The sequence below is a fragment of the Vipera berus genome, assembly GCF_964194415.1.
Source record: "Vipera berus genome assembly, chromosome: W".
NCBI classification, from domain to species: domain Eukaryota; kingdom Metazoa; phylum Chordata; class Lepidosauria; order Squamata; family Viperidae; genus Vipera; species Vipera berus.
Window position 1 is genome coordinate 53,608,725 of NC_138210.1, and position 22,318 is coordinate 53,631,042.

At 43.9% G+C, this 22,318-nt stretch overlaps 1 protein-coding gene across 3 annotated transcripts in view; it reads left to right on the forward strand.

Annotated features, from left to right (window-relative positions):
- Nucleotides 1–184: 184 nt before the first annotated feature.
- The window catches only part of LOC308676517 (CCR4-NOT transcription complex subunit 3-like), a 42,762-nt gene continuing 20,628 nt past the window's right edge, over nucleotides 185–22,318 (forward strand). The window contains exons 1-7 of one of the 3 annotated variants that reach the window (XM_081342350.1): nucleotides 185–297; nucleotides 12,420–12,468; nucleotides 14,367–14,441; nucleotides 14,870–14,937; nucleotides 15,261–15,335; nucleotides 17,128–17,217; nucleotides 20,347–20,475. In XM_081342350.1, the coding sequence (XP_081198476.1) occupies nucleotides 14,417–14,441; nucleotides 14,870–14,937; nucleotides 15,261–15,335; nucleotides 17,128–17,217; nucleotides 20,347–20,475 (387 nt within the window). In that variant the 5' untranslated portion in view covers nucleotides 185–297; nucleotides 12,420–12,468; nucleotides 14,367–14,416. The remainder of the gene's footprint in view (nucleotides 298–12,419; nucleotides 12,469–14,366; nucleotides 14,442–14,869; nucleotides 14,938–15,260; nucleotides 15,336–17,127; nucleotides 17,218–20,346; nucleotides 20,476–22,318) is intronic. The other 2 variants (XM_081342352.1, XM_081342351.1) reach the window with 2 other exon arrangements.

A 22,318-nucleotide genomic window follows, 5' to 3' on the forward strand; every position in this document is an offset into this window, starting at 1 on the left:
CTTGACAAATCGATCCCGTGCATTACTATTAATGACAGCTGCGGCTGCGCCGCGTCGTCCCACCCTCCCCGTTTCCCCCTTCCGTCCAGTTTCTTATTATCCAATCGGAATGGTAAGAGGCTTGAGGAGCGGGAGGGTTAGCCAATGCAGTTCAGGGGAGGGCGGATCGAGAGAAAGTAGAGGGGGGGAGGCTGCCGCCATCTTGGATGCCGCGGAGCCCGAGAGACGGGGGCGAGAGAAAGAGAGAGGGAAAAAAAGAGGGAGAGTGAGAGAGACCCGAAGACGCCGGAGCTGCCGGTGAGACAGCGGGAGGGGGCGGGGCCTAACCGAGGGGCGGGGCTTGCAGGTGCCTACGGAGCTCCGTAGGGGGCGGGGCCAAAGTGTTTGTTGGGGGCTCCATAGGGGGCGGACGGTGTTCAGGGCAATGCTGGTCCTATAAGTGTTGGGCAGGGGGTGTCTCTGGCGTGGGAAGGGAGCTCCTCCGGGGGCCTCGAGTTTCATGGGGCGACGATCGGTGGGGCCCCGGAGAGGGGGTTGGCAGGGTTGGGGTTCTAAAGGGGAGCCCCTCACCTGTAAGCATTGGGGCCCCTTGAGGCCCCCATGGGACAAGGCAGAACTGGTGTGGGCAGCCTGTGGTGGAAAAGCCTTGGGTGGGATGCGGTGGAGTGTGGGGTTGCTCCAAGTGGGATGTTTTAATCTTTCCTACTGGTGATGCTGAAGGTGCCCATGGAAGGACCTGGAGTCTGTGCAAGAGGGAGCAGCGAAATCACTAAAAGTTGCAACCTTTGTAAGGAGGTTCAAGACACTCTGTCTGGAAAGAGGATGGTTTCTGAACAATCCCTAAGCCATTTCAGTCTTGCATGGAGAAAGAAATCTGTAGGAAGTTTTTTTCCCCCCAGAGGGTAGTCTTCCGCGATTGGGGTTAGTTAGGCCCATTAGCCTGTCAAGGCAAAGATCCCTCCTAACTACAAGAAACTCCAGGAGGTAAGAATACCTGTAAGTGGAGTTTCTCTTACATGCTCAGATGATGCAGAATACATAGATAGATCCTTATTTGTTTACTCCTTCCAGGGCATTCTGCCCTGGTTAAGATTTTAGTGGGCTTTGCCTACATGCTTTACAAAGCCAAGAGCTAGAAATCTTTCTGCGGCTCTTTAAGATGCAGAATTCTGCACTCTGCCTGATTTCTGCCTATAAATAATAGTGCTGTAGCCTTTGGATATCCCCCTGCCAGAAATGATTGTGCTTGTTGAAGGTTGATGAAGTTTGAACACAACTGGAAGATTCCAGACTTCTGGAGACCACCATCATAAATAGAATTTGCCTCTAATGTAGAAAATACTTTATGTTCCTAGTCTCTTTATCATCCTTACAAAATTTATCATCCTTACAAAATGGGGGAAAGTCTCAACAGTGTAGTTACTTAAAAATTAAAGCAATGTTGCAAGATTTTTTTTATAACTGGGAGCTGTTTGGTTGATTTTAATCTAAGAAATTCTCTCCCCTTTGATAGCTCCTTAATATTGAACATAATAGCAACAGGGTGGTGCTATACAGACTCAGTGCTAGATTTGCTGAATCCTAGTTTCAAATGCACAGTAGATGCTTTCAGCAAACAAACACACTTTCTTTTCATGTATTTCTTTTAAATTCTGCCTACCAGCTAATATCCACCCACAAAAGTAGCTTAGGGCAAAATTGTTAAAAACAAACCATGTTCTGTGTTTAAAGAGAAGTAATAATCACTGTCAGTGTGGGAATTGTTTGGACCCCTTGGGTTTCTGTAACTTGGATGCTGCCATTGCATAGAAAGACTTTTTCATACTATCACCAGCCAGATTTCTGATGAAAATTCATAACTAAAGGGCTCTTCAGGGATCTGAATGGGTAGATAAGTTCATAATGCCCCAGCATCGATCCCCGCATCATCAAGTTAAAGCAGGAATCTTCAGTCTAAATCTTGTCTGATACTTTTGCTTATAACTCTCATCATTCTTGACTGTTGCCTATCCTAACCATGTTTGGTAGTTTTGGTACAATGGACTGGAGGGATTTGAATTAGGGAAGGTTGAGTAAAAGGATCTCAACATGGGGAATGCAGAAGGACCATCAGTTGAGGCTAGAGATAACCAATGCCATCTGGAAAAGACAGGCAGGCCAATATAGTAGTCTCATTTCATATAAGGTAGATTAAATACAGTGTGTTTGATACTAGCAGACAGGAAGCAAACTGTTCAATATACTGAGTTGCCTGTGAGGATACACAAAGCCTTAACTGTGGTGGGATTTGAATTCCCAGGTTGACTGGACCATTTGCTATAACTTAATGGTGGCTTGTACTTTTACCCAGAAAGTTGGGCTACACTGCAAAATATAGTCAATAAAAAACTTACATGATTTGATTTCCTTGAGGAGGAAAGCATACTTCCAAATGGTTACGCTATCAAATCATAAGATCCCAGTGATATCATTTGAAGTTACAGTGTTGGTACAGGAAAGTACCGTAGCACTTTTTCCACACACAACATACAGCTAAGGAAAATGTCATATTTCCTTTCCACGCAGCATGTTAGTTACATTTGTGTCTTGAATGTAGAAACACTTCTAAAATGCTGTACAGACATGTCAAACACAAGGCCCTGGGGCCGGATCCGGCCCGCGAAGTGGTTTCATGTGGCCCGCGAAGCCATCCTGGAAACAGTGAGGGAACGAACCCCACTGCCTTGGCCCTGGCCCAGAGACCCTCCTTCTGCCAGAAACCCTCAGATCTGTCCCACTCCTGCCCAGGCCCCCATAGGCACCCTTGAGGCGAACGATGTAGAGCTGGCCACGCCCACCCAGTAGGCCTTGCGCACTCTAGCCACGCCCACCCAGTAGGCCATGCCCACCCTGGCCATGGCCACCCGGCCCCCTGAAGGCAACCGCAATGCTGATGCAGCCCTCAATGAAATTGAGTTTGACACCCCTGCTGTAGGACTTTGCCCATTGTACGATCCTATAAATGTACCTCCACCCTGTGCTACAATGAAAGTTATTCTTTGGCTGTGAAATCTTTAGAGATCCTTCATAGAAAATAAGGTTGCGGGGGATTATTTAGACCAGGGGTAGGCAACCTTGGCTCTTTTATGACTCGTGGACTTCAACTCCCAGAATTCCTGAGCCAGTCTGGGAGTTGAAGTCCACAAGTCAAAAAGAGCCAAGGTTGCCTACCCCTGGTTTAAACAGTTGAATCCAGCAAGATTTAGCAATTGAGATTTAAGCATTGGCAACAAATGCCTATCCAGCCTCTGCTTGGACAACCTGAAAGCCTGTGAATACATTAGGATCACATCTGTACAGTTCTGGTCAGCACAATACAAAAAAAATTCTGAGACCCTAGAAAGTGTGCAGAGAAGAGCAGCAAAGACAATAAAGGGTCTGGAAGCTAAATTGTATGACGAATAATTGAGAGGGAGCTAGCCTTAATGAAGAGAAGGATTAGGGGAGACATGATAACTGTCTTTCTGTACTTGTGGGGCTGTCACAGAGAAGAGGTGATTGACTTATTCTCCAAAGCACCTGAGGGCAGGACAAGAAGTAATGGGTGGAAGCTTGTTAAAGAGAGATCCATCCTAGAAGTAAAGAGAAACTTTCTGGCAGTTAATGAGTGGAATAGTTTACCTGCCAGAACTGTGAGTGCTCCATTACTGGAGATTTTCAAAAACAAACTGGACAGCTATTTGACCAGAATGTTATAATGCAAGGGTCTTCAAAAGTGGCCCTTTTATGGCTTGTGGACTTCAACTCCCAGAACTCCTCAGCCAGCGTGGCTGGCTGAGGAATTCTGGGAGTTGAAGTCCACAAGTCATAAAAGGGCCAAGTTTGAAGGCCCATGTTATAGTGTCTCCTGCCTTGATAAAGGGATTGGAGTTAGAAGGTCCCTTCCAGACTTATAATTCTGTGTTCTCTATGGATATTCTGACTAGCCTCATTCAGCTGCAGTGGTCCTCCTCTGACTCTTTGGAAGGTCAGTGATAAAACAACTAGATATGGCAACAGCTTGAAGCAAAGGTATTCTCCTTATTTTTACAACGTGCCTCCTATCCTGTTGGAGATATTGTTCAACTTTTGTGCGCTTCTGTTCCCTACAGTGCTCTGTTCAAAAGGGAACAGTCTTGTCAGTTTCACCCTTTTTCCTTTTATATCTTTATCCCCACATCTTGGAGGAGCCTGAGGGAAAGCATTTTCTATTAGACCACCGAGTGAGTTCCTAACAGGGAGGAGATTCATAGCCAGATTCTTAATCCACAGCTCAGCCCCCTTAGCTGCTGCACTGTTAGGACTGAGAGAAGCAAGGCTGTTTCCATTAAGAAAAGATGTCTCTTCTGAGAGGTCATACACCAGCGAAGTACATGCTGGCATGCCCTGAATGCTGCCATATATATGGAAGCCAGGGTTAAGGAAATATGGAAGAACGTTATGTGGATGAGGTTCTGGTGGAGGAATTCTTTCTCATTACCCTACAACACACTGTTCTCTGCAAGTGGCATTTCAGTCTTAGCGTTCAGGCTTGTTTGTCATTGCAACAATTGTATTCATGGTATGTGCTGCAGCAAGTCCCCATTAATATCCGTATCTTACGTTGGTTGCTTAGAACAGAGGTCCCCAACCTTTTGGGCACCAGGGACCGGTCCCGTGGAGACAGGTTTTTCCACGGACCGGAGAGTGCGTGGTTTTATGTGGTGCCTGCATCTCACGGATGGGGCTTGGCTTGCTTGTGCGGACCGGTGGCTGGCATGCCACGGCCCGCTACAGGGCCACGGACCGGGTGTTGGGGACCCCTGGCTTAGAATGTCTGCATAGAGGAGAATATGGAGAACTGCATAATTACAAAGATGATTAGGGGCCTGGAGGTTAAGACATATGAAGAACAGTTGCATGAATTGGGTATGCCTAGTTTAATGAAAAGAAGGACTAGTGTTCCAATATTTAAGGGACTGCCACAGAAAAAAGGAGATCAACCTGTTCTCCAAAGTACCTGCAGGCAGAATAAGGAGCAATGGATGGAAATTAACCAAGGAGAGAAGCAACATAGAACTAAGGAGAAATTTCCTGTCAGTTAGAACAATTCATCAGTGGGGTGAAGTTATGGGTGCTCCAACACTGGAGGCTTTCAAGAAAAGAATGGACAACCATTTGTCTGAAATGGTATAGCACCGTGGTGGCAAACCTATGGCACGCGTGTCACAGATGGCACGCAGAGCCCTCTCTGTGGGCACGCGCGCCGCCGCCCCAGTCCTAGGCCTTCAGCTGGGTTTTTTAAAACCTTTTCGCTTTAGGCCTCCGCCGCCGTGGGCAAAAAAAAAAAAGGTTCAGTCAATCAATCAATTTCAACCTCTTGCGGGGGTGGGGGAAAAGATCTCTCAAAGTTGGAATTGATTGATTGAACATTTTAGTCCCACCCAGTTTGCCATTACCACCGCAGCCACACCCACCCAATGGGCCATGCCCACCCGGCACCCGACGATACATAAGTGGGTTTTGGGTTGCAGTTTGGGCACTCGGTCTCTAAAAGGTTCGCCATCACTGTTATAGGGTTTCCTGCCTGAGCAGGGGGTTGGACTAGATGACCTCCAAGGCCCCTTCCAACTCTGTTATTCTGCAAACTGTATCTAAATAAAAATGAAGCTGAAGTGGTCTTTGTAGGCCCTTGTTGGCTAAATTTGTAAAAAAAAATCTGTCTCTATAATGGATGAATCAGGAACATGAAAATTTTACTTCAAGTCCAGTTTGGACTTACTGTGATACTGGGTCACCTTTGGGGACACTTAGAATAGTGTTCATTTCTGAAGTTAAGTCTGTTTCTTGAGCTTGTTTCCCTAGAATCAATTCCCATTGTTCCAGTTGTGCATCTTTTTTCTTCCAGATATTCCACTATAATAAGGTAACTCCAATCCTGTCAGAATGTTTCTGACGTGGAGGACAGTATCTTATAGCAAACCATCAGCTTCTTGAATTGAGTTAAATAAGTTAGTCTAGAGCAGAGGTAGGCAACCTTGGCTCTTTTCTGACTCGTGGACTTCAACTCCCAGAATTCCTGAGCCAGAATGGCTCAGCTTGGAAACCTCTCCCTTTCCCCTCAGCATAGCTGACTCAGGAATTCTGGGAGTTGAAGTCCACGAGTCAGAAAAGAACCAAGGTTGCCTACCCCTGCTCTAGAGAGAATAGATAAAGCAAGACTCTTTAAACGCTATGCTTGTAAGCCCGTGTTTCTCAGTCTTGGCAATTTTAAGATGTCTGGACTTCAACTCACAGAATGCCCCAGCTAGCCGTGCTGGCTGAGGGATTCTGGGAGTTGATGTCCATGTATCTTAAAGCTGCCAGGGTTGAGAAACAGTGCTGTAAACACACTATTTGCTCAGCAGGGAAATTTGACTGATGGCAGGACAGAGAAAAGAAAGTGATTCTGTGTACAACAGATTAGTAAGCTTTCAGATTCTGCTGCCACAAGTTTTGGCAATGGTGTATGACAGACGTAGATTTAAAAAAAAAAAGCAGAGAAAGCAACCTACGGAAATAGGCTTATCAGATACATCTGCAATCACTCCTTTCTACAGTTTATTTTGCTGTTTATTGGTATTACTGCAGCATTTTCCAGACTGTTACCTTTCAAATTTATTTCAACGATCTCCAGTCGACAAGCTAGATATTAGAGGAATTAAATCCAAGAGCAGCTTCATTATTATAATATCGTCTCGGGGCAAGAATGGAGAACCTGCTGCTCTTTAGATGTTTTAGACTAGAATTCCCAAAATCCAGTTGGCTGAAACTAATGAGAGCTGGATTTCAAATATTTTACAAATTACCAGATTGTTCTTTCCTGGTCCAATATTACAATTTTATCCAACGTATGGTTCATTTTTTGCTTCCACTGATTTTGGGGAAACTTGCGCTGGATTTACCTTTTCTCTCCGCTCCTTTTTCTAAGTCACTGGGACTTTAGAAAATGTGGATATTCCTGTTTATCTTTAATCAGTGGTCCGATATTATAAATATGGTAGCTACATTTTCTACTGTTCTCTGTTGGGTTTTTTCAGCAGTTGTAATCAATTATTGTTTTTTGTCTTTTAAATAAAACACCATTTTCAAGACTCCCATCTATTCTTTTCCTTATCTTCAAAATAATATAGGAAAATCTGAGTTAATAGGATGGTGAATAATTGATTAAAAAAATAAAAAAATATATAATTTTATGTATCATGGCTCCTGACTCCCCCCCCCCCCCGCCCACAGTTAAGTAGCTCTTTTTCCACATAAAAGAATGAACTAGAGCGAAACATAGAGATCGGATACACACATCTGCATAATAGATCACTTAACTGAATATTATACAAATTATGTCTTGTTTATAGTAGATTACCTCTGAATAAATATGGTTGCATTGTTGGCTTATTAGCCAGTTAATACATTCTTTCCTTGGAGAAACACTAATGTGCCCAGCAATTAATACGGTAGCATTTTCTTCTTCATGGTAATATTTTCAAGCAGGTATGTTGGTGCCTGTCAAACAGACATCAACTTTCTGTAAAGTAACAAAAATCCCTCTGCAAAAGAGGCCTAAGGCCTATACAAGCAGCAAGTATGGATTTATGCTCCTGTATCTGTGTCTGTGTGTTGATGGGTAGATAGTAGCTCTAGCAACTATTTAATGTGCACATTGAAGAATAACTCAAATCTTTTTGTTTGTTCCTCTGAATTCAGAGAGGTACCTAGGACTAAGCCTAAAACAGTTGGAAATAAGGTTTGAATTAGCCTTGATACTTGGCAAATTGAATCATTGATTTAAATTGCCTTGTTTTAAAATTGATCCACTTTGGCTGAGGCCAGGTGTTTGGGCCTGCACAGTAAATAACGATTCAGCTTTGTATGCTAGGAAGTTTTCCTTTTTCGTGTTTTTTTTTCCAGAAACCAGTCAGGAACTCTTCTTTTAAGAAGTGAGAAGAAAAGATTCCTAAATAACAGAAAACTGCTTTCCAAGTCACCGTTAAGCTTAAGTAAAGCTTGAGAGAGTTCCTCAAGCAGGATGTCATCTATATAATTTATTGTAGATCAAGAAGTATTTATACTTTCTGGATGAAAGCTGGGCTAAAATGCGGATGGTAAATTTGTGGCTCTGTGAATATTCACACAACCCAACCCATAATGAACCTTGTTATTTGCATAGCACACAGACCCATAAATGGAACAACTTTAGTTTGGCAAAAAGTGAATGCAGACATTTCAATAAACTATAGTTAAGTTAGCCATGGGTTTAGCATATTGTGTAAACACAGTGTTAAAAGTGCTTTTCCCTTCTGTTCCTTTGATTGATGAAAACCATGAAGGCCTTTTTTCTGCAAAATGATAGTCTAGACAAATTAATGGTCAGTACTCAGATGGCCCAGCATTTTAATTTTTATTGTATGCTCATCTGCCAGATGCTTCATACTTGACTCTCAGTGGGGGATCTATAGTCTTTGGTAAATGCTAGAATGGTTTGGCCATGCACTGCTTCCTTAACAAATAAACTTCCCATTAAAATTTAGAATATTAGGAAACCACTAAATTGTTTAACAGAGTAGGTATAAGTAATTTAAAATAAAGATGTAACTAATTGATTTGATAAGCAAAGTGGAAATCTCTAGCAAAATACCCCCCCCCCCCAGTTCCTAAGTTTCATAGGGCTTATCCCACAGTGTATAATTTTCCAGTCCAGTGTCCTCCAGATGTGTTGTTGTACACTTTCATAGTATCCTTTGTGCGCTAACACAATGTTTTTCATCCTTGGCAATTTTAAGGTGTGCGGACTTCAATTCCCATAATTCCCCAGCTAGCAGGACAAACACCTCACTAACCAAATTGCCTCTTGATGGACAAATCACTCAGTTTTCTGAACAAAATCCTCCTTTCAGCCAGTTGTTTGTTTTTGTTTTATTTTTTTGCTTAAATAGATCAGCTTTCTTCCGCAGCCTTTCCAAAGAATGGGAAAGCTCTCAGGATTTCATGCTATATAGCCGATAGTGGCTGATGATGAATCCTGGGAGCTGAAGTCTTAAGATGGCTATATGACGTTAACCTGAATTTGTAAACTAACTCAAGGGGAATTGACCTGACTTCCTAACAGCAGTAATGTGCAAAACTTGTCCGGTAAAGCTGGGAGATAAGAGAGATCAACACTTGCTAATGACAGCAAATGAAGCTGCTCTTAATGGTCTGGAACAACTATTGGGGAGATAAAAAAAAGGGGGGGGGATGAAAGCTTAGCTGTGTTCCTTCAGTGGCAGATTTCATGGTCCACTCTCCACCCCAGCTTCCTGTAATTAGCAGTATTTTGATGCTGCCTCTCAGCAGAGAGAGAGAGGAAGAAGAAGGGTTTGCAGAGCAAGAGTGCCCAGCCTGGTTGAAACCGTAGCTGGAAGATTCTTCTTTTGCAGAGACTGATTTTTAGAGGTATAAACACATTTTCCCCCATTGAGTGAGAATCTGGGCTATTTGGAAGTGGCAGCTCTCTAGCCGGGCTCACAGGACACACCAAGCTAAAGCCAGGTTTCATTCTTTGTATTTTAGTGCGTTGGGTGAACCAGGAAATGTGGTTTGCAAAACAGGTTTATACTTTAGAACAAGGGTGGGCAGCCTTTTTGCGGCTGGGGCTGTAATGGGTGAGGTGAGAAGCACAGTAGCTGGAATCTGGATTGCATTATACCTTTTTAGTCTCTCTCTCTGTGTGTGTGTCTGTGTGTGTGTATTATTTACTTCCCACCTCAGAATGGGAGAGAGTTGTGATGTGTATTTCTGGCAACTGCAGTCAGTTGTGACTAATGGGGCTACTAAGGAGGGTTGTGGGGCTCTGTGTAAGTCTTTGGATCTCAAGGTTACCCGTTCCTGATTCAATGTGTTAGGTGCAGAGATGTGTAGGGAGATAAAAGAAATTGGAGGGGGGAAGCTTTCCTGCTGTTTTCCTTTATATTTTTTGTTTTCTTTCCTAATGGATTATGGAATGTTGCTTGTTTTTTAAAAGAAATGTTCCTATGTTGCCTCCTAATGTTTACCCCCAAATGATTTATGAAAACTATATAGTAAAACTTTATGTAAGACTAATTACATTATCATATAGTACAATTATACTAGAGAGTATAACTCTGAAATACCAAATGTTAGAGGCATTGACATTTATTTTTACAGGAGAAGAAGGAAGGGCTCAGCCTATCTTTGATAATGGGCTTCCTTCCTCTTATTGATGTAGAGATTGCTGGATTGTGGCCTGTCCTTCACTAGTCCTCAAAACCCCGGGAAGGGGTAAACATTGGCAGTAGCATCCATTTATCTATGCTTGTAAAGGGTGCTAAACATAAGCATTTCGTGTGTTCACATTCCCTTTTGCTCACCTCCCCCCAAAATGGAAAAGCTTCTGAATTGTTTTCTAGGAGTTTTATTTTTCAACACTTGTGGAAAGTTTACCTCCTTGGTTGGCTAAATGTGCATAATAGTAACTTATTTAGTAAACCAGGGTTAAGCAAGCCCGTATGTATAATGTGTGAATATATCTTGTGCTTGCTTTATTGTACATTCTTTCTCTTAACTCTAATTTGTTCTGAATAGATAGATATGAGTGAAGACAAAATTGTCTGCATTCAAAATGCAGCTAGGCCTTTGATTATCAGAGGCTGGGATCACTGGACTAAAATGTGGTTAGATAACTTGGCATAAAATGTATGAGCCTAGTTGCTGTGGTTTATGGATCACTATATTGCTCAAACTAAGGTTTGGTTGATTAGTCAATCATGGCTTCGCCAGATTGTCCCAAGGCTTTGTGCTACTCTCAGATTTGTACATTAAGACCCTGTTTAGCACTAATTTGTTGAATAAACCACAATAGGCTGTGTTCTCACCACATACTAAGCTATCTAGACTGAACTATATTTTGGTCTAGCGGCCTGTTGTCTACAAACTCATATTCATGAAGGAAAAATTATCTGCATGGGATGGAGACAGAGATGGGAGAGCTGTTTTGGACTCAAAAATTACCTTGACAAGTTTGGGATGGAATTCAGTTATTAGCAGAAAAGGAAAGTGCCTGAAAGATCAATTTCAAGAAATTTATGCCAAGCCAAGTGGAGAATTTGGGGAAAGAAATGGACTCTTAGCAGTCCCGATTCGATCTAGAACAGGGGTAGGCAACCTTGGCTCTTTTATGACTTGTGGACTTCAACTCCCAGAATTCCTGAGCCAGCTGTGCTGAGGGGAAAGGGAGAGGTTTCCAAGCTGAGCCAAGCTGGCTCAGGAATTCTGGGAGTTGAAGTCCACGAGTCATAAAAGAGGCAAGGTTGCCTACCCCTGGCCTAGAACAAAATGATAGGATGGGCTGGTAATGGTATCTTCTGCTTATGCCTAAATCCACCAGATTTGAAAACTAGCAAAGCAAAGAGCAGCACACTGGGTTAATCTTATATACCACCTTTTAAGTTTAGGGACTTTAATAAAAAAAATGTATGGGGAATCCACCTGATAGAATATTTCTCCAAGTATGAACTCGTCCAGTGGATCACTCCAGGACGTTACTGCATTTATGCAATAGGCTTTAGAGCCAAATTCTGAGAGACTTTCTAAAAAAGGGAAAACATCAACTTCATCCATGATATTTTGAGAGGGCCGGGGGAAGCAAAACTTGTTCAGCCAGGGAAATTAGTCCCTAATATTCACCAGCCTTTCTCGCACAGGCACATCATGGTTTTTATTAGCACATCTTCAGTCAAGTAAAAGGGAGATGTCCCTTTGGTGGCCACCTGGAGGTTTTTCTCTTATCACTGTCCAGAAAGCAAGCAAGCGGCTGTTCACACTGGAGATTGGAAGGCTTGCCAGCCTGATTCTCTGCCTAGCAAGGAAAGCTTAGCCTGCTCACTTCGGCATGGCCAGTGGCTTTTAAAAACACTGAAATCCTGCAGGGAAAAAGAAAAATACTGTACACGTGAGGGATGGTGACCTAGGCCTTATCTTGTGGTGGTGGGGAAACAAGCTAATGTTTTTGTGATGTTCTGTTCTTTACCCAATTCTGTAACAGCTGGATTTGTGCAGAACCCTGGGCTCCAACACTGGGTAATTCAGAGTCGAGTCGTCTAAGTAATCCTCGTAAAAATTGGGTTAAGTCCGTGAACCGTGGCTCAGTTAACTATGGATAAACATGTCTCAGAAATATATACGCTGCAAATCTCTCATCTCCCCTCTGCCCCAATTGGCTGAGTTTGCAAAGAGCATTCAACATATGGCGGCCAGTTAGCATCATAGCCTGTTGAGTAAGCCCACCCACCATGGGGATCTGTGTAGACTTTTATCTCAAGCTTCCTGGTAGGGAAGAAGGTGAGGTTGGTCCCTCCTGCTAGCCATATATTTTCTCACCTTTATAGGAACCTGGCTTGGAGAGTAGGTCAACAGCAAGTGCCCAGGGGCCTCTAGGTAAGTGCAAGATTGATCTGCTCTCTTCAGAAGGCCCCAGGGCCTCCCAGCTAAAGCTGCTCTGTTGAATAACTTAGACTAGAAATAACAGCGGCTTGCTGATGCTTAAGATGTCCCTCCTGCTCCAGTTGTAAATGTACTCAAGGTACAGCTTTCGGTTAAGATTCCTCTCATTTTCATCCTGAGTGTGGTGTGGTTTGGTTTGGTTTGGTTTGTGGGTTTTTTTTCTGACTGAGAAAGCAAGAAGTTTGAGCCGTGCAACCAGCTGCGCCATTTGCCCTTTTGAGAGGCCTTTTCTGAAGGACTAGTGAGATTTAATGGGCAACGAAGCCTGGAAGACGTTAGGGAGGCCAGTGGCAGAGTCTCTTTTTCCACTCAGGGTCTGTTTGGATCCAGTAGGTTAAAAGAAGCGCGAGCAGGGAGGGATCTTCAAACTTGGCCCTTTTATGACTTGTGGACTTCAACTCCCAGAATTCCTCAGCCAGCGTGCCTGGCTGAGGAATTCTGGGAGTTGAAGTCCACAAGTCATAAAAGGGTCAAGTTTGAAGACCCCCCTGGGCATGAGAAAGGAAAGGCACAGTCTCTCTCTTTAAGGCTCAAAAATGGCTTCTGTGACTGAAAGGAGGAGGGGGGCGGGCGGCGTTTTCTTCCTTTTATTTTTGCTCCTGAAAACGCACCTTCTCCCACTCCAAAAACCTCAGCCTGGCTGATGAGGTGAGATCAGCACCCGAAGCTGAACGTAATAGTTCTAGAACAGGGGTGTCCCAACTTTGGCAACTTTGAAAACTAGTGGGCCTCAGCTCACCGAATTCCCCAACCGTCATGGCCGGCTAGGGAATTCTGGGAATTGGAAGTCCACAGAAGTCTTTTTCAAGTTGCCAAGGTTGGACGCCGCCATTCTAGAGCAAAACCGGTTGGACCCAAAGTGAAGGGACAGATAGAAAATGGGAATGCTGTTGAAATCCATCCCCCAATCCCTCCCACCTAGGCGTTTTGTCGTGGGAGAAAAGAAGTGCCTTCAATCCCTCCGAAATAACCTCCCTGTTTTTCTGCCTTTCTACCCTCCCTCCCTTTCTCTGTGGACACTGGAGCTTAGAAATGTCAGGAGGAGAGCACCTTTTCTGAGAAACGCATTTCATTCAAAGGCCTAAGCTTTGCGAGTCGTAGTTCGTGCTTTTTAATAACATTCATTATTCAGGAAAGAGGCTACCAAGCTCTCCCTGATTTCACCCCCTTCCCCTCCTATCTTTGCAAACCTGTCTTTTCTTTCTCAGGTAGATTTTATAGATTTTCTTTTATTATTTTTATAGAAGTTCTATATCTTTCATTGACAAAACCACCCCCCACCCCCCGGAGAAAAGTTTTCTGGGACATAGAACGGGAAAGTGCAGGTGGTCCTCGACTTACGACCACAACTGAGCCCAAAATTTATGTTGCTAAGTGAGACATTGGTTAAGTGAGTTTCCTTTCCCCACCCCTCCATTTTTACGACCTTTCTGGCCACAGTTGTTAAGTTAGCAATCTGGCTTCCTCGTTGACTTTGCTTGTCAGAAGATCACAAAAGGCGACCCCGGGACACTGCAACCGTCATAAATAGGAGTCAGTTGCCAAGCGTCTGAATTTTGATCACGTGACCACGGGGATGCTGCAACGGTTATATGTGTGAAAATGGTCAGGTTTTTTTTCCCCCAGAGCCATTGTCAGCTTTGAACGGTCGCTTAAACGAACTGTCGAGGACTACCTGTACCTCATCCCTGATTTTTCTACTTTATGCTGCTGTTTTCAGAGTCGATTAGATGGGGGGAGGATAGTGGGAAAGTGGCCTTAGGGCACCTGCTTTTTTCCTTTGCCTTATTTCTTGTAATTTTTTTTTCCTTTCTGCTTGTTCTCCTTAAAAGTGTCAACGCTCTATAAAGTATGAAGAGAGCCCCCCTATAGTGAAGGAAACATGGCAGATAAGAGGAAGCTACAAGGTAAGCTCCGCGGCTGGGCCAGGCGCCTGGTTCTCTTAGCAGAGGAGCAGAGGATCTGTTCACCTCGGCTTGACGCCGAAGAAAGAGGAGGACATTAAAAACTGAGCAAAAGGCAAACCAGGATTCTTACTTTTGTAGCTTTGAATACCTGGCACAGGACGCTGCAGTTTCCAAACGAGTGTGGAATTGGATCAGGGAAAGGGTGAAAAGAGTTAGGGTTTTTTTTTTGTTGATTTAGGAAACCATTAAAATGGGGGCAAAGGTGTTGGTATTTGGGAAGAAGGAGAAACAGGCAGCGTTTCGAAATTCCAATGGTCGTTTCTTCCCATTTTAGCTTCCAGGGAAGGGAAGGTATGAAGCTTTTAGTTTCTGCGATTTGCTTTCAACTAATTTATCTCCTCTCCCCGCCCCCGCCCCAATTCTTGCAGGTGAGATTGATCGGTGTCTCAAAAAGGTATCGGAAGGTGTGGAGCAGTTTGAAGATATCTGGCAGAAGGTGAGGGCTGCTGTCCTCTCTCTGCCCGGGTTCTGTCCAAACTTCTTGATTATCACCCCATGTAGTTTCTTATCCTAAATTTATTTTGGGGAAGGGTTAGGGTTAGGGAGAGGAAGAAAGAAGTTCACTTGCCTCCTGCTTTTCCTTTATCCAGTTTGATTTTCCCCTCCTCTACTCCAGCCTTGATTACATCTTGTTCTCTCTCTCTCTCTCTCTCTCTCTCTCTCTCTCTCTCTCTCTCTCTCTCTCTCTCTCTCTCTCTCTCTCTCTCTCTCTCTCTCTCTCTCTCTCTCTCTCTCTCTCTCTCTCTCTCTCCCCTACAGCTCCATAATGCAGCGAATGCCAATCAGAAGGAGAAATATGAAGCTGATCTGAAAAAGGAGATTAAGAAGCTTCAGGTAAGAATGAGCCAGCTTCAGTGTTCTTTGACACCCAATCTCAGGAGATTAGTTATGCAGACTAGTCTGAAATCCAGGAAAGGCAGATGGGAAGTGTAGATAAAAGGAGGGGGTGGGGAGTTGTCAAGTTGCAATGCAATGTTTCCATTCCTCTCCGCAGACTAAATCAGTCTCAGTTTGTCGAAGAGTCTTATTGCCAAGCGCCCGGGAAATCAAGGGATCCAGGCAGTTCCAATGGGTGTAAAGATTTATTCCAAGCTTTCAAGCTCTCTACAAGAATATGAACTATGGTAGTTCACAGGAATTCAAAGTGGGCTTAGATCTCTTGTGGGCAGGAAGGGATTCATGACCGATGACATATTTGATCCCTCCCTCGGGCTCAGCCTGGTCATCTCCTACAGGTCTAGAGGTTTCCAATTGTCAAATTGTTCTTTGACAATTCCCATCATTCTCCACTATTATTATTTAACTCAGAAGGGCTATTAATAAAAATTCAGATAAATAATAGAAGTTCAGGGAAACGTACGTTGAAACCATCACTCCCTACGTTTTTCACGAAAAACAACCATGTTGGAAAAAAGCAGAATCTTGAGCGACAAGAGAAAAGAAAAGGTAGCAAGCTATGTTTTGAGCTGCTGATTGCTTGGCTTCTAAATAGATGACAGTGAAATCCAGTAGTTGACTGGTAGTCCTTGACTTACAACCATTCGTTTAGTGACTATTTGAAGTTACAACAGCACTGGGGGGAAAAATGACATGACTGGTCCTTGCACTTAGGACTGTTGCAGCATTCCCACGGGCACATGATCATGAAAATGTGGGCATTTGGCAATCGGCGTGCATTTACGACAGTTGCAGTGTCCAGAGTCACATGATTGCTGTTTGCGATCTTCCCAGTTCACTTCCAGTAGGCCAAATCAGTGTGGGGAACTGGATTCACTTTTAACAGCCATGTGATTCACTGACCTGTACTGATTTGCTTAACAACCGTGGCAGAAAAGATCGTAAAAGTGAGTGTGATTCATTTAACAACTGCCTCACTTAGTTGTTGGTTAGAAATTCTGTCCCAATTGTAGTCATAGGTCAACTGCAGGTGGTCCTCGACTTACAACAGTGCATTTAGTGACTGGAAGTTCACTGTGGCACTGGAAAAAAGTGATTTATGACCGTGGCAGCATCCCCATGGTGATGTGATCAAAATTCAGACGCTTGGCAACTGGCTCATATTTATGACGGTCACAGTGTCCTGGTATCATGTGACACACACACACTCCTTTTGCGTCCTTTTGACAAGCAAAGTCAGTGGGGAAGCTAGGTTCACTTCACAACCGTGCTACTAACTTTAACAACTGCAGTGATTCACTTAATGACTGCAGCAAGAAAGGTCGTAAAAATGGCAAAATTCACTTAACAAATGTCTCACTTAGCAACATAAATTTGGGGTTCAATTGTGGTCGTAGGTTGGGAATTATCTGTACCTGTGTAGCATAGGGGTATAGAAATGAGTCCATACTCATTCTTTATGTGTGACCATTGCTGTAATCACAAGCTTTCCCTAATCTGATGTCACCCAGAAGTGTTGGATTTTGTATAATTACTAACCACCATGATGGTTGGCTGGCTGTGGATTATGGAATTCGAATTTGATATGTTTAGAAGGCATCAAGTTGGGTAAAGGCTGTTCTAAAAAGTTTCACTATTATGAGTGTTACTCTAGGGCTAGTTTCTGCTGAGAAGATCTACTAATAAAGGGAACTCATTTGACCATGGAACCATTTTTCTCTTTCTGCAGAGATTGAGGGACCAGATCAAGACATGGGTTGCATCCAATGAGATTAAGGACAAAAGGCAGCTAATAGACAACCGGAAACTCATTGAGACGGTAAAAATCAAACTGAGAGAAAAGAATCTTATTAACCATTATGTAGTCAATGCCAAGCAAAATTTCAGGTGAAATTGATGTTTTTCAAGGAAACTCTGTGATTTTGGAAGCCTAAATGAACCAGGTTTAATTTTGTCCACTTTTAGGCTAGTTCTTACCAGCTCAGTCAGTTTTGGCACTTAAGACTTCTTGATATTTTTATGCTTAGCTCCTCCTTAACAGTGTTCCCATTGGCTGCTAGCAGTGTGACCTCATAAAGGTGAGCCACCTGGCCATCTCACGTATTACTTAAGCTGAGTAAGTGACAGAAAGGGGTTCTCTGTCTTTTCTACACAACCTTCCTTAGAGTGACAACATGGAGTAGACGGTAAGACCTTCTTAGTTTAAGGGTTTAACTGGTAGTGCTTATGGAAGGTCTTCTAAACTTTGAAATCGGAGGCTTTGAAATAAGGGACTTTGCAAAGATCAAGCTGTATCTTGTATTTCCTCGGCAACCTGAATCAGTAGACATTTTACACATTTTGGAGGGGGGAAGGCACTGTTGTCTTTTCCTAGCGTCAAATCCAAGCACTGTGATTAAAAAGCACTGATGGGTGGCGATCATCGGCATCTGAGGGGACAAAAAATGCATATTTGCTGCATCGTTCATGATTGGGGGTTCTCTGTGTTGCATGGCTCCATGTGACACTGCTTTGGGTATTTGTGGACAATACTCATTATTCAGTTGGTGATTGAAAATGGCTTTGTGTGCCTCACTTGTGTGTATATTGCCATCAGTGTCAGTATTCTATAGAATCAGTGAAATATAAAATATTAATTTTTAAAAAAGCATTTGAATTAGACAATCCGTGCCCTGTTGGGGAATTGTTTCAGATATACTTCCTTTCCTAAACGGAGAAGCAGAAAGAGTATGAGCAGACAAAAAAGCTGTGGGAGCAGGAGTGACTTCTGACTTCTTGCTCACTTTTCCATTGAGTTTGTGGGAATTTGGCAGGGAGCATCGGAAATTTTCCTTTCTTCTCTCCCTTCCCTGCTGCTCCTGGGTGGAAGAAGGAGCAAGGGATTGCGAGACTGGCTGGGAAACTGTTATGAAACGTGAAAAATGTCGATCTTTTTGAGTGCAGCAGCAGCCAGTAGCATTGAAGCAGCTACAGTTTCCCCAAATTTCATTCCCCCAGGAGTCATGGGTCCCAGATTTTGGATACATTCTGTAAATTAGCCCATTTGAGGTACTTTGGTTCAAAAAATGTTGCAACATGATGCATCGTTTTGACTAATTAAAGGACACGACAGTGAGAGTATTAGTAGCATCTAAATGGGCCTAGCGAAACCATTTTTTTTTTGATAACTTTCAATTAGGAAAAAAATTAGTCCCGCTGTAATAGCACCATGTTAAATGAGATTCACTAGTTTGGGTTGGCCTGCTTATTTGAATAACTCAGCATTGTAGACAAAACAGGCTTATGAATTTTGTTAAGGAATTTACCACAACAGTTCAGGAGCCAGTATTTCTGGATAGGAAGAAATAGAGTGACTCTTTATGATTAGAAGACTAAGGTACTGAATTCAAGGATGGGCAGTAGAATTTTATCTCTGGACAAGATTCCTCAGCAGGATTCCCTTGTTTTTTTAGAGCCAACTTTCATCACCTCCAAGCAATATCAGGTTAAGGGTGGTTTTGAAACCTAGTGGCAATCAAATAGAACATTAGAATTGAAAGCAAAATTACCTTCCAAGATGCAGATAAGGAAAAGCCATTTTATATGGTCTGAGATCTCCCACTTGTCTGCTCTGCAAACATCCTAATTGCTGCTTCTCTTTTCCGCAGCATTCAACTTCTCCTCAGCTGGTCAGGAATCTCTCCAACTAATAGGAGACTGCAGAAATCCACATCTAGTTAATCCTGTGTCCCTCCCCACATCCTAGCGCTGTGGTAGCGAACCTATGGCACGCGTGCCACGGGTGGCACGCAGAGCCCTCTCTGTGGGCACGCGCACCGTCACCCCAGTCCTAGGCCTTAAGCTGGGTTTTATAAAACCTTTTCGCTTTAGGCCTCGGCCGCCATGTGCAAAAAAAAAGGTTCAATCAATCAATCAATGTCAACTTCTCGCGGGAAAAAAAAGATCTTGCAAAGTTGGAATTGATTGATTGAACTTTTTAGTCCCACCCAGTCTGCCGTTACCACCGCAGCCACCCCTACCCAATTGGCCATGCCCACCCAGTGGGCCACACTCACCCAATGGGGCACGCCTACCTGGCACCCAACAATACATAAGTGGGTTTTGGGTTGCAGTTTGGGCACTCGATCTCTAAAAGGTTCGCCATCACTGTCCTAGCGTTTCTTCCCACCTGCCCAGTGATTTTCAACCAACCAGACTGGTCACCATGAGGGGGGGCAGGGGAGGTATTCATTTGTGAAAGAGAAAATGAGAGCTTGTAAAAGGAGAGCTTAGTAGTATCTCGATGGCTTAAACTTTCCTGAGGATGTAGAATTTATGGGAGATGCAGTGAGATGCAACCACCAGCTCAGACTCCAGAATTCATTCTGCAAATTCATTCATTCTGTCTTTGTGGTGACTTTGCTTATCCTGAAACAGAGCCAGAAGTTAATTGCAATGGAAGGAAGTATCTGTGGGTCAGGGTTGAACTGTGGGGTCCTTGGTGCTCTCTGAGCTTGGTTGTTTGCTTGTTTACAGATGTTTCAGTCCCCAACTCGGTAACAACGGTGTGGATGTTGCCTAGATGGGCAATGAAATGTCTGCAGGCAAACATCCAAGCTCAAAGAGCACCCAGGAGTCCCTATAAATTAATTGGTTCTGCTGCTCAGTGCAAACAGTGGCGGCGTATATGTTCGCACAACTTCTGAAAGTTTGAAAGTGGCACAGCTAACAAGATATGGGGGAGCCCTGTGATTTGATGACTGTAAGCATTCTGGGTTTTCTCACCCTACTTTCAGATCAAAAGTTGTGGTTGAAGTTATGTTCATCAGAGCACTTGATTTTTCGGTTTGTTGCAGCCTAGACGTGCATTTCCATGGAAAATGCCCGCTAGGAGCTGGATTTTGAGCCCTCCTGGGAGCTGTTTCCTGCTTTGCATGAACTCACTGAGACTTGTAACCTCTTTTTCCAGCAAATGGAGCGGTTCAAGGTAGTGGAACGTGAGACCAAGACAAAAGCCTACTCCAAAGAGGGGCTGGGCCTCGCCCAGAAAGTGGACCCAGCCCAGAAGGAGAAAGAGGAAGTTGGGCAGTGGCTGACGGTGAGAAACGGGGGGCGGGGGGGGGAGACGACTGGATTGGATGGCAAAGCAGCTTCTGGAGAAATTGGGAAGCAGAACTAATTTCCCCAACCTTAAATTCAAAATATAATGGGTCCATATTAGAAATTACTCGTGTGACTTATCGGAAGTTACTAGGTAGGGCAAAGAGCATCCTGAAACACTGTAATTTTGCTGTGGTTGATGGTCTTCAGGTCTGAAAGAGCCCTTTCCCTCATCCCCAGCTCTTAAGGTTAAAGGGTGAACCCGGAATTTTTGTTCTTCCAAGAACTAGGTTCTTGTGCGTATTTTGGTGGTTTGGTGGCAAAAAAAGTCTCATGACAACCCGAAAAGAAATTCTCTTGCCTGAATAAGGAAGAAGTTCTGGTGATGATGACCCTTGGCTAAACAGTTGCACAATGAGAAGAAGGCAGTCATAGCTTTGAACTCATTGAATGCAGAACAGAGGTTGAAGCTGGCCATAGAATCATAGTGCTGGAAAGGATCTCGGAGGTCCATCTGGATCTCTCTTTTCCTCTGAGCCCAGAGGCAGTTTCTTCAACTCAGTTCATATCAGTTGTCAGTGACCAAACACATGTAATTTGGGGGAATAGGTCTGGGGTTCCATACTGTTGGAAAAATGGCAGTTTGTTAACAGAAGTTGGGGATCTCCATCTCTTGGCCCACTAATCCTTTTATAAAAAAGAAGAAGAAGAAATTGCATCGATTAGGAAAACTAATAATTTGAATTACAATCTGGCCTGGTTTTCCAAAAGCTAAGAAGCAATTTACAAGAGCTGGTTTCTGTTCAAGCTCGGAAATGGGAAAAATCGAAAATGTTTGACCGTGAAGGTGGTGACTAACAGGATTTACCTTTGCGTTAGGCCAGACATGTCAAACACAAGGCCCGGGGGCCAGATCCGGCCCGCGAAGTGGTTTCATGTGGCCCGCAAAGCAACCCTGGAAACAGTGAGGGAACGGCCCCCACTGCCTTGGCCCTGGCCCAGAGACCCTCCTTCTGCCAGAGACCCTCAGATCTGTCCCACTCCTGCCCAGGCCCCCATAGGCACCCTTGATGCGAACGATATAGAGCTGGCCATGCCCACCCAGTAGGCCATACGCACTTTAGCCACGCCCACCCAGTAGACCACGCCCACCCAGGCCACACCCACCCGCCCCCCTGAAGGCAACCGCAATGCTGATGCGGCCCTCAATGAAATTGAGTTTGACACCCCTGCGTTAGGCCTTTGGAGTGTGCTCCAGACAAACGATAGTGCCAGTTAAACACAGGTTTGTGTAAATCCTTCTTCCAATGCAGGAAAAGCAAGCTCAAGTGGCACTCGGCTGCAACCTTTGTGCACACATGTGCACAGTTACTCATTTATTTCTATATTGCACAACACAATCATGCCCCTAACGGCTTACCCAACGTAATGGAGCAGAGGAAATAAAAATAGTGTCAGAAGGGATGAACGTGCAACAAGGACTGATATTGACGAGACCAGCATCTCCAGTTAGTTAGTGTTAATATTGGACCCTTCTGGCTATAGACAATGGAAAGAGACTGGTTAGGAAGAGCTGCAAGATCCATTGGCCAAATGGTAGTTTATAGCTCTTGAGATCCTGGCATTGGCAAGCTGATTAATGCACATAGTTTTTTTAAAGAATGCCATCACAAACAACTGTAAGGAGCTGGCTGCTTTTAGTAATACCTAATTGTCACCATCTGTGCTTTCTTTATTCTGTAGTTAAAGGAGAAAGAGAAACACAGCTCAGAAGGAAGTTAAATGAAGAAAACACAAAACACCTCCCACATACATATACACCTACAGACATGCAAGTAGAA